At 39.7% G+C, this 15,734-nt stretch overlaps 1 protein-coding gene across 7 annotated transcripts in view; it reads left to right on the forward strand.

Annotated features, from left to right (window-relative positions):
• Window positions 1-12,317, forward strand: part of arhgap20b (Rho GTPase activating protein 20b) — a 95,717-nt gene extending 83,400 nt beyond the window's left edge. For 4 of the 7 annotated variants that reach the window (XM_072270804.1, XM_072270808.1, XM_072270809.1 and 1 more), the window contains 3 exons: window positions 1,728-1,917; window positions 4,586-4,703; window positions 8,639-12,316. In XM_072270804.1, coding sequence (XP_072126905.1) covers window positions 1,728-1,917; window positions 4,586-4,703; window positions 8,639-10,374 — 2,044 coding nt within the window. In that variant the 3' untranslated portion in view covers window positions 10,375-12,316. Of the gene's footprint in view, window positions 1-1,727; window positions 1,918-4,585; window positions 4,704-8,638 lie in introns of all 7 variants that reach the window. The other 3 variants (XM_072270806.1, XM_072270805.1, XM_072270810.1) reach the window with 1 other exon arrangement.
• Window positions 12,318-15,734: the final 3,417 nt, after the last annotated feature.

Below are 15,734 nucleotides of genomic sequence, written 5' to 3' on the forward strand. Positions count from 1 at the left end.
CCAGTTTGGCCTATTATGACTCCTTGTACAGCAATACAGTGACCTCTTTTTGGAGGCCCTTTAGAGTTGAATCCTGACTTTGTCAGTGGTATATCCATTCAATGAAAAAGCTCATCCAGACGAACAGAGAAATTTCAACACAATTGTACCTTGTGCCTTTTAGCTGATGAATGACCTTGGGGAAATTAAGACTTACTTTCCAGCCAAGTATCTAGAAGTCAGAAATTTCATCCAATACAGTACACAGAGTCCCCATTAAGCTAAAACCTAATCAAGATTCTTTCAAAAGACTGTGAATTTAAAAATCGTGAATTATCATTAGGGTGGTTTTCAGTCTGATTGCCACATTAAAACATGAGCTGGGTGGTTCCCAGGTTCAGCTGCCTGTGGAGATCTTAGCCGATGTACCTTTGTCACAAGGAAGCATGGAAAATTACTTCAAAGCTAAATGGTCCAGACACATAAATACCTCAGCCTAGAATTTTTTTATTGGAATCAAACCTGGAGTTTTTAGGATAGATTCGATACTTTTATCAGCTATTTTGGAAATGTGATCTGATTTGAAAATCAGTATAACTATATTACCTGATGATAAAACATCTTTAATGTATACTGTTTTATGGGGATATAAGGGTCTAGTTATTTTGAGGTATTAGCAGATATTCTCCTTGCCTCAATTTGAGGTTCCCATTTACTTTTAGAAGACCACTATCATACTGGTGCCTAAGAAAAACAAGGTAATGTACCTTAATTGCTATTGCCCAGGGGCACATAACATCTTCCATCATGAAGTGGTTCAAGACGCTGGTTATGGCACGCATTAAGTCTTGCCTCCCAGACAATCTCGACCCAGTTACCGCTGAAACAGGGCAATGGCAGATGCCATGTCTCTGACCCATTGCTCATGTCTGGAACATCTGGACAGTAAAGGCTCCTATGGTAGACAATTGTTTATTGACTACTGCTCTGCCTTCTATACTATAATTCCAAGCAAACTATCTCTAAACTCCTAGAGCTGTGATTCAACACCTCCATTTGGAACTGGTTTTCCTGACAACAGACCGTAATCAGTAAGGATAAGCAGCAACAAATCCACCATGATTATTCTCAGCACCAGTGCACCACGAAACTGCATCTTCAGATTCTTACTTTACTCCCTGTACACTCATGGCTGCAGAGTCAAATTCATCTCTAACTCCATCCATAAATTTGCAGATGATACCACTATAGTGGGCTGTATTTCGAATAACGATGTCGGAGTATGGGAGGGAGAAGGCCTAGTGACATGTTGTCATGACGGTAATCTTTCCCTCAACGTCAGCAAATGAAAGAGCTGGTCATTGATTGTAGGAGTGGGCATGTGGGTGGGTGGGGGTGGGCAGTGCACATACTCATGTTTGCATCAGTGATGCTGAGGTCAAGGGTGTTGAGAACTTCAAGTGGGCATCACCAATAGCCAGTCCTGGACCCAGCTCACCAACCCCTCTACTTTGTCAGGAGGCTAAAAAAAATCTAACATGACCCCTCTGAGACTCCCTAATTTTATTGATGCGCCATAGAAAACATTCTGTCTCGATGTGCCCTTGCTTGGAATGGTGATTGCTCTGCACGTGATGGTTAAAAAAAAAGTGTGTTGCGTGGTGGACATAGCTCAGCACATTATGAGAGCCAGCATCTTCTCCATGGACTTTTAGGTCTAACTCATCAATAATTTTGATGTGTTTCAGTCTGATTGAGCAGCTTCCCGAAGCAAATGTCCTTCTTCTTCGTCACCTATTTTGTGTTTTAAATCGCATCGAAAAAAACTCAGAGGAGAACCAGATGACAGCTTTCAACCTGGCTCTTTGCATTGCCCCAAACATGCTGTGGCTTCCGAGTCCCATGAGCCCAGAGGAAGAGAGCAAATGTACACGAAAGGTAAAAAAAATTACTTCTGCAAGCAGTTCAGAATTTACAATAACCTATTATTTGGTAAAGTTAATAGGGAGATACTGTATATATCAATGTTCTCAAATCTCATTAAAGGCCACAATAATAACACGTGTGGAAGGTCCAATGTGGAGACAGCTGAGGACACAATGACAGTTATTTTGTGGGTGGTGCGTATACTTGGGATTCCTTGTAGCTATGGGCATCCGTGGGCATCTGTCACAAAGATTTGTTTCAGCTTTCAACAAGTTTACCATATCTATTGGAGAATCTGTACAATACTATTACACAATGCATTGACTTCAAGCTCATTGCTTGGTGCATCAGCTGCAGTAGTGGACTGTTACGACTTGTCAGCTCTATCTCACCGATCACTGTTATCTTCCCCTGTCAGTAAAGAGGAGTAAGATGAAAAAAAGAAGGGAAGGAAGAGAGGAAAATTATGAACTTGTTCTAAATCAGGTTCTTGCCAAATAGTTGAAAAGAAATGATCATTTATTAATGTCATTCTTAAATCAAATATTTAGTTTATATTTGCTCTGTCCACTCATCTGTAATCTTTGACCCTTAAACACAATTGCAGACTCTAATCATGAGTAAATTGTAATTTATTAATTTATAATTTGCAATTTAGTTTGTAATTTGTAATTTATTATTTGATAACATTTATCATAATTAGAATCGGATTTTCTTTCAACTGTCTGATAAAAGTTCAATACAAGTTAGTTCATGTTATTGGACACAGACTGAACTCTGAATCGGAGGACTGCTTGGATCTGTAGTATGATTCCACATTCCTATAGTTCCTGGGGTACAGATGAGAAAACAGATTGAATAAATTCCTGTCAATGTTACCCTTGAAAACTAGTGTCACTGAGTCACTACTTACTAATTCTGTTGTTGAACGTCAATCAAATTCAGCCAAGGTAGTGATGAGTATCTGCACTTGAAATTCATCTTTGTTGCTTTTGCGATAGCAGCTGTTGTGCATTGTATCCTACTTCTGAAATATAATTCTGGTGACTACAATGGAACGGAATTTCAGTAATTTTCAGACACAGTTATGCGTTTGGCATATGCGGCCAATAAGAACTTCATACTCTGCTAGCATTAAGTATCAATGCATAACGTCAGCTTGGATGACATTTTCAGATCAATAGTGGGACTTGAACATTGCCATTAAGAGAACCTGACACTCAAATGGGAGAAAATTACCCTGTGGCTCAGTGTGAATGCCAAAGCATTCTTTCTCTACCCATCCATCTTTAACTCCTTAATATAACTCAGTAATTCTGGCACACATATGATCATGCATTCCCACTGCTTCCTCTCAATGGGACATCATCCTACCTTTAGGCTCAAGGTAGACACGTGAGAAAGGTCAACTGTCAAATCTAGAAAGTTCTTGCACACTCAACATCACAGAAACTCCTACATCACTTAGCATCTTCAAAAAATTGATTAATGAACAATGGTTTCCCCATTGAAACAGACAAAGATCCAGGTTAGGGCTGTTGATTATTTATCCTTTCAACAAAAGATTTCAGGTTACACAAACCTTTTCTCACCCACACAGGCTCTGTCAGTGTCACCATTCTTACCACTGGATCTTTCAGCCTCTTTCCATTCTTGGCACTTTGATTACTTCATTTCTGTCACTGAAGGTTATCTTCAGATACTACACTGCCAAGCGCTGCAGCATTATCATGACGCACTTTTTTCTTCTCTTCTGCCTCATTCCCCATTCCTACAACTACCTCACCTTCCATATCCTCCTTGGTTTCTTTACCCTGCTGTCCACATTCACTCTTGTCCCCCCCATTAACTCTTCACCCTCTTGCCATTTTTAATCCGTCTTGGTGGTGTTGCTCAGTAAATGTGCACAAAGCATGCATCAGTTGTTAGTCAGCAGACTCAAATTTATGTCACAGGACCTGAACTTGCAAACCCAGCAGAGATATTGTCAGCCATTCCTTTCAAAAAACATTAATTGGATTGAAAATTGAAGTAGAATTTTAAATTTTCTGCAGGATTTTCACTGTCCTTCGTTTGAACTGATTCATCAATTTTAATTTAAATGGTTATTTAAGTTGATTAATTTTCCTAGAGTTTCTGATAATAGTTATAAGCTGTCTATTTCATATCAGACAGTTTGCCTATGGCTTTCAAGAAGAGATAGCTGTCCAGGAAACTTCCATGGATGGCGAAGAAAGAGAAATCAGTATTTTGTAATAATACTATTTGCTTCAGACATTAACACAGAAGTTGCAAACAATGTTATAATTTCACTAGTTAAGGAACAACTTAATCACAACTATAACATTGATATTGTGTGATAGCTGCTGTTTGCTAACATAGTCAGACTTTTTAATGTTTTCTATAATACATTTATCAAAACAGTATACTTAAATACCGTCTCTCATTGTAAAGTAATCATTGCCTTCCACAAATTAATCAGTATCTATTTGTTCTTCTGCTTCATTCCTAAAACATTACACCTATGGGAAAGAAAATAAAGCATTTTGTTACATCAAAGGTTATTACAGAAAGATATACTCAGTGGCTACTTTACTTGGTACCTTCTGCACCTAATCAAGTGGCCACTGAGTGTACATTGCATGTAGTGATGAATTAAATTCTGTTTTCTTTCTTCCAGGTGGCCATTCTTGTACAGTTCATGATTGAAAAGTCTTCCCAAATCTTTGGCAGTGGACTGAATACTCTCTTTGTGGGATCACGGACCGTCCAGCGGGGCAATTCTGAGGACTCGTTAGGTTTGTGGTGTTTTGCTCATTGCTTTTCCATGGACTTTGTTTGACTGTTTCTCAAGATTTAAAACAATCTTTTAGCAGATGGAATTCTTATCCATAAAATATCTACAAATAGTAAGTCGTAAAAGCCCAAGTGACAGAAATCTGACATCTGCTTGGGACGAGCAGTGATTATTAAAGCTCAGTAGTTAAAATTATAGTTCGTACTTGGTAAAGAGGTGCGCAGAGCTGTGTATGTTGATCATGTACAGTACTCAGTCTAAATCGTTCTGTCAGTTTCTCTTAACTTTCTCTGAAGCTCTGCAGGCGTTTTCTAAATATGTGTTTAAATCTTAACAGATTTATCGTCACTATTTCATGACTGAACATCTATTAGTCAAGAGCCCTTTTACAAAAAGTTAGACGTGTGCTGGGTTCCCATATTAGCTCTGTTGTGATTTAGCTGATTTCACCATGTAAGTCGTATGTTTAACTTTCAAGGTGGAATTTTAGACCTGTAATACTCACTGATATTAAATCTCTGTGCAAGTGTTAACCTGTCGCCATCATTCCTACTGAACACTGACACAAGTTAAAGTAGCAGGTTGGAAAATGGGGAGCAAGATGCCAATTTTCTAGGTACATGATTGTTACAAGAATATTCTAGTGTGGTCTAGGTTCTGATTCATACGGTCCTTGAGTATCCTGCTTTGGGTGATTACGGGTTACAAAGGCTGGAATGTGGACACAGTGACAATGCGAATTAATTTCTACCAGTGTATTGCCTGCTCTTATCAGTCTTCACTCAGTGTATAAATCTCTTCAGCCAGGTCACACAGTCAAGATTCTTTGTCGTGGTTTGAAAGCAATGTCCAGGTTGAGCTAGCCATGAATTGTTTAGAAGTGGTGTTAAACTGAAGCATTTTCTATTCTAAATAAAAACAGCAACAAACTCAAAACAAGCAAAAAGGTGCAGAGTGAAACAGAATGGTGCAAAGGTACTAGAGCAATCTGAGTAGTGTAGAAAGAAATGCTGAAGTGACAATAGCAGACTAGCTATGAAATGTAGAATTATGCATGGTTGCATAACAAGGAAGGGGTTGTGAAAAAGCTGATTGGTTCAGAAGTGTGATAGTAGTGGAAAAGAAGCTGTTCTTGAGTCTGGACAGCCAGACTTTCAGATTCCTGTATCACAGAAGTTAAGAGGAGAGAAAAGGGAATGGCTAGGGTGACGGGTATCCTGGACGGGTAACATTTATGAGGTAGTGACTGTCAAACTAAACTGGATGGAAGGAAGTGATGGAAATTTTGAAGAAGAACAAGGGAATTCAGTTTAAACCCAAATACTTCAAAATCAAACGTTCCAACCTACATCACTTAAGCAGATTATTTGATCATTATTATTTATATAAACTTGTTGAATGCAAACTGACTGTCATCTTTAATCAAATTGCATTGGTGAATGAACTTTAAAAAGTACTTTACCAGCTACAAGGTATTTCGGACTTCCTGAAGTTATGGAGGAATCTCTTGCCTGGGATTCATTCTGATTTAATGCTACATTATAGTGTTATAGTCTTTATTGCCTATAGTAGGGGTACATTTGCCTTTTAGTTAGTTGTGGTGCCAAATTGAATGTTTTCTCTAGTTTTGATATACTGCAACTGCAAATTTTTAAGGTTATTAGAAAATTTAAAAAAATAGGAGCAGGAATAAGCCATACACCCCCTCAAGCTGGCTCCATTTTTCCACTGACCTTGGCCTCAACTTCTCATTGTTTCCAATAAACCTTATTTCCCTATGGTGCAAAAATCTGCTATCTTAGCATTGAACACATTCAGTGACTCAGTCTCCAAGACTCTCAGAGAATTCCAAGGATTCATGGCCCTTGCAGGGAAGAAATTCTTCCTGAGTCTGGTCTTAAATGAGCAAGTCATTATTCTGAAACCATGCTCCATATTTCTAGATTCCCCCATACTGGGAAACATCTAAACTAATACCCTCCTTCCACCCCCACCCCCCAAAACCCCACCCAGTGATAAAGGTTTTCCTTATTACATGCTGACTTTCTGAGTTTCAAGTGCATGGAGCACAGCAGCTTTTTGAAGTCTATTTCAATTTAAAAAGTGCTCTCTCTTTTACCAAAGAGAATAATCTCCACATTATAATGCACTTTTCAAATTTTTATCCACAGTTAACCTGCTTACGTTCATTTGTAGACTCATTCTGTCCTTGTTACAACATGTTGTTTCACCCATGTTTATATTGTTAGCAAATTTGGCTATGAAACTCTTAAGCTCTTTGTCTAAATCACTGGCATACCTTGTCAGATCATTGAACTTTTTCTTACTCTAATAGTTACACCCTGCCAGCCTTAAATTTACCCAATTATCTTCCGTTTTACATTAAAACATAACTTAAACCAGTTTATTCCATTAATTACATCCACGTAGTTAGATTAAGGAATTTAATTATATACTGCCTGGTGTAGAACTGAAGTACAGAGACTAATCTATGACAAAATGTGCTGATGTCAGATAGAAAGTTAGAATGCTCTTCTAATATAGACGGGACAAAATCTGCGAGAGTTTCTGTTTTATAATCTAATAAGCAGCTTTTCTCACAGTGCACAATAGCAGTTAGGTTTGGGTTGGCTATGATAACTAATTGAACACCGTCCCTTGGAACAGAGTTTCCATCGTGTCTACATGAATATGTACAGTAGCTTTGATCATTTATAGAAAAACACTGCAACAAGGTTCAGCATGTTCAGACAAGATCACGAAATCCATGTGGAAACAATATAACTTGTGAAAGATGGTTCAGGTGTGACACGGCGACACCACACAGGCAACAAGCAAAGTATTAATTATTCTATTAATAGACTCTTTCTGGACTATGATCACTGCAATCCACAGACTGTAATTTCACCTTGGGAGTGTGCTTTTGAATCGTCAGTACAAACTGGCATTTTTATGGTATCCTGATGGATTCAGTGAACTGGACTTTCGAGAATGCAGACAGCCACAGCAGCCACTTGGAGCTGGATCGGAGCAGTGGTGCCTGGCCCTGAGAGCAAAAAACGAACTGATATTTGGCTGGTTTAAGTGCTGAGCCAGCTTAAATAGATCAAGGCATCAAGGATGAACCACTAACGAGAGAAAATCTGCAGATGCTGGAAATCTGCGCCACACACACAAAATGCTAGAGGAACTCAGCAGGTCAGGCAGCATCTAGGAAAAGAGTACAGTTGACGTTTTGGGCTGAAACCCTTCGGCATGACTGTGGTCAAAGAGTTGGAAAGCAGCAGGAATCACAGCAGGGGGGCAGTGAGAGATAGTTTCACTGAAGTCCCAATGAAGGGAAGATTTAAACTCCTTCAGGGTAGGCATCCCCGGACAAGACTTGGCAGAGTAGCAATCCAATCACAAACAAGAGGAAATCTGCAGATGCTGGAAATCCGAGCAACACACAAAGTGCCAGAGGAACTCAGCAGGCCAGGCAGCATCTATGGTAAATTGTACAGACGGCATTCTGGGCTGAAATCCTGGTCAGAATCCCGACAGACTCACTGTTCAACTCACTACTCTGTGAGGTTCACTCGCCTCAGCGTTGAACTGACTCTGCAGCTATGGCCTGTAACCATGAAGCTCCTGGACCAGCTGCAACATTGAACTGGCTCTATGGCTGTGGATTCACTTTCTGGGACTCTATGGTTAACGTTCTGAGTGTTATTTGTTTACTTTCTTATCATTTGCACAATTTGGTCTTTTTTTTACACATTGGATGTTTGATGGACTTTGTTGTGTGAATTTTTTTAATGGGTTCTATTGTGTGTTTTGTGGCTGTCTGCAAGAAGTTGAATTTTAAGGTTATATACAGTATACATATAGTAGTTTGATAATAAATGTACATTGAACTTTGAACTTAATATATTTCTTTCAATGTCATTTTTACAGATGTGGACTCGATACAGCCACACTATTCTTCTGATGATACAGAATCAGTGTCGTCTGATCAAAATAAACAAAATCTTCAAAAGGAGCAGCAAAGGAACTCCGTCTTCATCGCCTCGAATGATTCCAAGCAGTATGCTACTGAACAAACCAAGGACATATGGAGTCAGCAGAGATTCTTCAGTGAAGGAGTGTCATCCAGGACATTACTAGAGAAAAGTGACAGCAGAGACCTCTGTGAGCAATCTGAAAATGAGTCCTTGTATTCTTGTTCCTCTGTCTCTTCGCTTGCAGCTATTCAAAGCATTGAGTCTGCTCGAGACCGCTGTTCGTCAGAGCCCAGCGTTTGCCTGTCGCACCATCTTGCTTTGTCGCATGAGCCAGTGGCCCGCCAATCCAGCTGTGATGCAACCATGACTCATGGCCACATTGATTACTTACAGCAGTTGAAAATGCTTCAGATTGAAAGCCAGAAGCTATTAGATGATGGGAGAGGACTTGTTTCTAATAAAATGAAATATGCATTTTGGAGATCTCCTCAGATAAATGCCAAAATGAAGCAGCCTAACCCCCATAGACTGAATTTCTCAACAAGGTCAAGTTTATCTAGTCTGTCTTCTCCTACAACCTCCCCATCAGAATCATCACTTAGTTCAATAGATAGTGCCTTCTCTTATTCTGAATCTTCAATGTTTGGTCATAATGACTCTTTCCTCTCAATGTTGGGGAATTCTGGAAGAAACCAGGTATCCTCATCTTATACCTCCAATAGGCTTTCTGGTAAATTAGTTGGGGCATCGCCATCTTCAATGGCTTCCTGCCTTGACGATGTGCATTGGTACAATGGCATGGAGAAAGAAAGGAACATGGATTACGAAAATGAGGGAGAGGATTCTGCCCAAATATCAATGAGGCACAAAAATCAAGCATCTTTGGACATTGGAAATTCTGAGAAAGATGTTGAATGTTTTACAAATGCAACATGCATTGGACAAGATCACACGGAGAAAAATATTGTCCCAAATAACACAGAGATGTTAAATGGAGAAAGTCACCAGGAAATAAACAGTTTGACTGTTCTTAATGCAACACAATCACCAGAGGACCCAACTAGTAGTACTATTAAACGCACAAAAATAACCTTCTACATGACTCCAGGAAAGATCTTATCTATACAGCACCGTGGTGATCAAGATGTGCAGAACCCTGAAGTTACTGATGCTGAACAAGATGACAACAGCCACTATGCCGTTTCATCACCCAGAAAAGAAACTCAAAGACGGTCGGCACAGACTATAAAGCTCCACATCCCACAATCTGTGTTTTATGGACAGAATTCACCTTTAGTTCTTCAGTCAGTGGGCCGAAGGCAAATCGTTGAAAGGTCGAAACCATCTGAGCAGGGTATTACACCCAAGGACTTTTTACCCAGAAGTCCTTCCAGAGACTCTCTTTCACAGAGCGACAAGGACTGCTCAAGTCCTTCCCACCGTCCTCAGCAATGCAGCAATAGCACAAGTAACAAAAGGCATGCCCTTCGCATTGTCATGCCTCCCTCTGTAAAAAGTACTGTCAAGGACTACTTCCTCCATAATGAGGCTAAACTCCGCTTCAGAGACACGACAACAGTTGCGAGCGAGCTAGTTAGCGGCAGGCAAGAATGGCAAAGGAGACAGTGCACCAAGACATATTTAGAAGACTTCGAAAATATTGTTTACACAGATGAATCTTATGTCTAAAAATTCTATCAGATGTTTTCATTACACCTGGTCAGCTCTTCATATTTTGTTACTGATATACCAGTTCCTACATAAAAGACGACATGGGTGGTACTTATGTATATTGAGCACTGGCAGCATTAACATGGCCTAGAGGATTTTGTTTCAGTCATTAGCAATCTTCTACATGTTTGTAGGATGTTCTCCATCCATTATTTTAATGGAAAAGCTAACTGCTTAAAGCCTATTGAAGTACTGGACAGAGGGACAATTTTTACTTTTATATTTCTAATATTGAAATCATTTTCTGTATTTATATCATGACAATGTTTCTCACAACCCCTTTCTCATTTTGTTTCCCTCTGGCTTAAGCACACCCAGTTTTTCCTTGGGAATTTTTTCTTTGATGTCTGGCTGATGTTGATGGCTTTCCTCTAAGATGTCTGATCCAAACTTTGTGATTGAGCAATCCATTTGCCTTTGTGTTACAAAGAGTATTGCACTAACTGAACAGGCATTGGGAAGATTACCATGAAGTTTCAGGCATGTGATTGAAGTCCAGTTAGAGCCCTAAGCACATTGGCACCTATAAATCAGGTGCTGCGCATATTGGTGATTGAGGTCGTAGAGTCACACAGCCCAGAAACAGACACATTTGCCCATCAAATCCATATCCATCAAGTCAAGCATCCATTTTCCACAACCGTGTTTCGTTTCCCCACATTCCATTAACTTCCCCTTAATTTCTCCCACTCACCCACACATTGAAAACAATTTACAGTGGCCCACTAACTCACTAACCTCCAGATCTTAGGGAATGCAGAGGAAACAGTAGCACCTGGAGTAAGCCACACAGTCACAGAGAAAAGGTGCAAATTCTATAGCACCAGATGTCAGAATTGAATGCTACTAGCCGGGTCTGTGAGGCAGCAGGTTTATGTGCTGTACCAGCATGTCACCCAACAGATATCTACCTGCAGGGAAGAAATCTGCACTATTTAAAGGGGAAACAAATTCTACATGTATAGATTTTCTTGATTACTGGAATGTTTGATTGACCATTCCACCAATTGCCTTCACCGGATTGCTGGGTTTGATAAATACAGTCATAATCTCTAATCACCAGGATGTGCCATTCACTGTCTGTTACAGATGACCTCAATCGAGAGGAGGGAGGGGGAGGCTATTATAATTGGTTCCTCATGAGATTAAGATGTGCCAGTGTTAAAGGCTTGTTTATCCAGTATGTGCACGTGACTATTAGGCAAGAGCAAAAACAAGCCTGTTTAATGATTCTAGTTGGTTGTCCTTGTAAACACAACAGAGAATGCCATTAGATTGGATATTTATTTGCTTACCTCTCTGGTTTCTTGCCTGACTTTATACGGATTATGCAGTGAGACTGAGAGGGTATGGCTCTCAAACCCGAAACTTTGGTACATTCCTTTTACATGTTTTCCATTTGGATTTCATTTTAACAATGGTACCCATTTCTCAGTGGCATAGAAGGTGTGGATAATTTTTATTTTGAAAAAAAATTGCTGTCCCTTTGTTCCTGCATGAACAATATTAATTGTATAGTGTATAGAGCTGAAGCAAATGTTAAACTATTGCATTTATTTTAATCTGAGCTATTAACTACCTTGAATGTTACACATTTTGAGGAATATTTTAGATCACCATATTTATTATAACTAATGAACACTAAAGTTCTTTTTATAATTATATAAAGCTTTATTAAAAATTAGTTAATTCTATGTGTCATTGGAACCTGACTATAGTAGTTAAAGGAGACAAGGTCAAACTCTCAGTAGAATAATACAAGCTGATCTCAATCAGAGTGGGCAAGGGAGAGGAAAAATAAACAGACTCACATTACTGGGTGCCAATTGTTGGAGCACATGTTTGTTTGGATGTTAATTGAAGATAACACTGGGTTTTAATTTGATAGCCCATAGCTAATAGTGAGCAAGAATTCATTGTCTCAACCTGCAGATAAAGAATGGCAACCTACAATGTATCATTGCTCAATGGAACCTATTCCCAGTAATAATTTGGACCTTCACAATAAGATGACAGAAAACTGAGGGGCCAGTATGCAGGGAGTTGGGGAAAGTGGGGTGGAGAGGGATGGGATTGAAAAGTATAATACAGCAATGTTCAGTGCAGCTCAAGACTTTGAGAGGTGCAGTAACTTGGAAAATAGTGAATGGATTTGACATTTATGTGGATTAAACACTTCAGAAATTATTGGCAGAAAAAGGTGATAGCTAAGTATATTAAGAGATCTGAGTTTCTGGTGAGAGTTTGTATGGTCACCCAGGCGTAGTCAATGTCAGAATAATTGGAACAATGCTTGAAGAGAAAAATGATAATTTTCTTTTCATTCTGGAATTAAGTAAAAGAAGTATATTTCACCTATGCTATCCAACTTGCCAATAAAGTCATAGAGTTAAATGGCATGGAAGCAGGCCTCTTGGCCAGCTCTTCTATGCCCATCAAGGTGCCTACTGGGCTAGTCCTTTTGGCCACACATTTTAATTCCACATCCCATTCCCATTCTGATATGTCTATCCATGGCCTCCTCTACTGTAAAGATGAAGCCACACTCAGGTTGGAGGAACAACACCTTATATTCCATCTGGGTAGCCTCCAACCTGATGGCATGAACATTGACTTTTCTAACTTCCGTTAATGCCCCACCTCCCCATCGTACCCCATGAATTATTTCCCATCCTCTGGGCTTCCCCCCTCTCCCTAGGCCTCCCATCCCATGATCCTCTCATATCCCTTTTGCCAATCAACTGTCCAGCTCTTGGCTCCATCCCTCCTCCTCCTGTCTTCTCCTATCATTTTTGATCTCCCCCTCCCCCTCACACTTTTAAATCTCTTACTGTCTCTTCTTTCAGTTAGTCCTGAAGAAGGGTTTCGGCCCGAGACGTCAACTGTACCTCTACCTATAGATGCTGCCTGGCCTGCTGCGTTCACCAGCAACTTTTATGTGTGTTGCTAGTCCTATTTGCCTGCATTTGACCCAGGTCTCTCTAAACCTCTATACATGAGCCAGTCCAAATGTCTTCTAAACACTAATTGTCTGCAGTTTTCATTCTAATCAGAAGACTCAAAGCATCCGGTATTGACCTTCATTGTAAATTGTACTGGAACAGAAAAGGAATCTCAGACATGTTTATGTAATGACTTCACATCACGATAATTATTCTTGTGTTGCATTCTCCTCATGCTGATGAGGAAGTTACTGCTATTGTACCAACCTAGCAGTTAAAATTGCAATCCTGGATCAATGTGTGATTGGACTCCAACTAGAAGGATACAGCTGCTTCAGGTGAGTGCTCTTGCTGTCTGCTGCAATAAACAACCTAAAATTCCAAACAATGGAAATGGAGAAGGATGTTTCAGATAAGTTTCTAAATGATATTGAATGGCTTCCCACTTAATTTCTGTTACACATCCTTGGTTAGATAGAACTGTAATCTATTGACAACATTCTTAGCATGAAGGGAAAAATTATCAATAATAAAATTGGATCATAGGTTTTGACTTGTCTTAATTTGTCTGACCAAGTCAGACACCATAGTGTTTTGTTGAAGCTGTCCTTAAATTTAGACATATGGTATAGTGAAATCTTTTATTATGTTTTGTAACACCAAAACATAAAATCTAATTGAAAGGAAAACAAGGACATAACTTGGGTATGTTTGTTTTTACTTTAAGCGAGGGGCACACGTATAACATGGTAGAGTCAAGACGTATGCAATTCATGTATTTTTGCATATAACCATAATGAATTAAATAAGCAATGAAGAATGATGAATCAAGCAATACAGTTACAAGATTACTCAAATAGTACTGAAATATTAAATTCACAGAACTCCTCCCTGCTTAGCTATAAACTCCAACTCAATATAGAGTGCATCTCATATGTATACATTGGATATGATATAATACAACTACTATATAGACATCCACAGCATAGTAAATTTTAAATTGTCCCATTCAGGCCTGAAGATTTAATCACTGTGGGGGATTTCTTACTCTTATGGGATAATGTCTTTCTTGACAAGGGGAATCACTCTGTTTGGCAGGTGAAACTTGTGGCTGAGAGGACAACCTCAGGTCCTGGAGCCTCCTCAATAGTGGTTGTAGGAGTTGACTCTGAGACTGCAGAAAGAGGTTCTGGCCATCTTTTTTCTCCTTTTCTACTCCGATCTTACTTTTTCTCACCTTCCTTTTTTGCTTCTTCTAGTTTCCTGTGAGTATCTCTCAATTTGCTAATTTCTTGAGAAATTAGGTCTCGTTTATTGTCTTCCATTTCCACAGAACTTATGTTATCCTCCTCTCTCTCTTTTTTTTTTCTTTATAGGATGTGTATCATGAACTTGGAAAGGTTCACTTAGTTCACTGGAGTATTCTCTTATTTATCTTTTTCTTGCTCCCTTTATGATCTGTTCTCTTAAGAAACATTGAAACATAGAAAACCTACAGCACAATACAGGCCCTTTGGCCCACAATGCTGTGCTGAATATGTACTTACTTTAGAAATGACCTAGGGTTACCCACAGCCCTCTATTTTTCTGAGCTCCATGTACCTGCCCAGGAGTCTCTTAAAAGACCCTATCGTATCCACCTCCACCACAGTTGCCAGCAGCCCATTCTACGCACTCACCACTCTCTGCGTAAAAAAACTTACCCCTGACATCTTCTCGGTACCTAATTCCAAGCAGCCTTAAAACTGTCCCCTCTCGTGTTAGCCACTTCAGCCCTGGGAAAAAGCCTCTGACTATCCACATGATCAATGCCTCTCATCATCTTATACACCTCTATCAGGTCACCTCTCATCCTCCGTCACTGCAAGGAAAAAAGACCAAGTTCACTCAACCTGTTTTCAAAAGGCATGCTCCCTAACCCAGGCAACGTCCTTGTAAATCTCCTCTGCACCCTTTCTATAGTTTCTACATCCGTCCTGTAGTGAGTTGGCCAGAATTGAGCAGAGTACTCCAAATGAGGTCTGACCAGGGTCCTATATAGCTGCAACATTACCTCTCGGCTCTTGAACTCAATCTCACGGTTGATGAAGGCCAATGCACCGTATGCCTTCTTAACCACAGAGTCAACTTGTGCAGCAACTTTGAGTGTCCTATGGACTCAGACCCCAAGTTCCCTCTGATCCTCCACACTACCAAGAGTCTTACCATTAATACTGTATTCTGCCATCATATATGGTTTGCCAAAATGAACCACTTCACATTTATCTGGGTTAAACTCCATCTGCTACTTCTCAGCCCAGTTTTGCATCTTATGGATGTCCCACTGTAACCTCTGACAGCCCTCCACACTATCTACAACACCCCCAACCTTTGTGT

Source organism: Mobula birostris, chromosome 10, assembly GCF_030028105.1.
Source record: "Mobula birostris isolate sMobBir1 chromosome 10, sMobBir1.hap1, whole genome shotgun sequence".
NCBI classification, from domain to species: Eukaryota; Metazoa; Chordata; class Chondrichthyes; order Myliobatiformes; family Myliobatidae; genus Mobula; species Mobula birostris.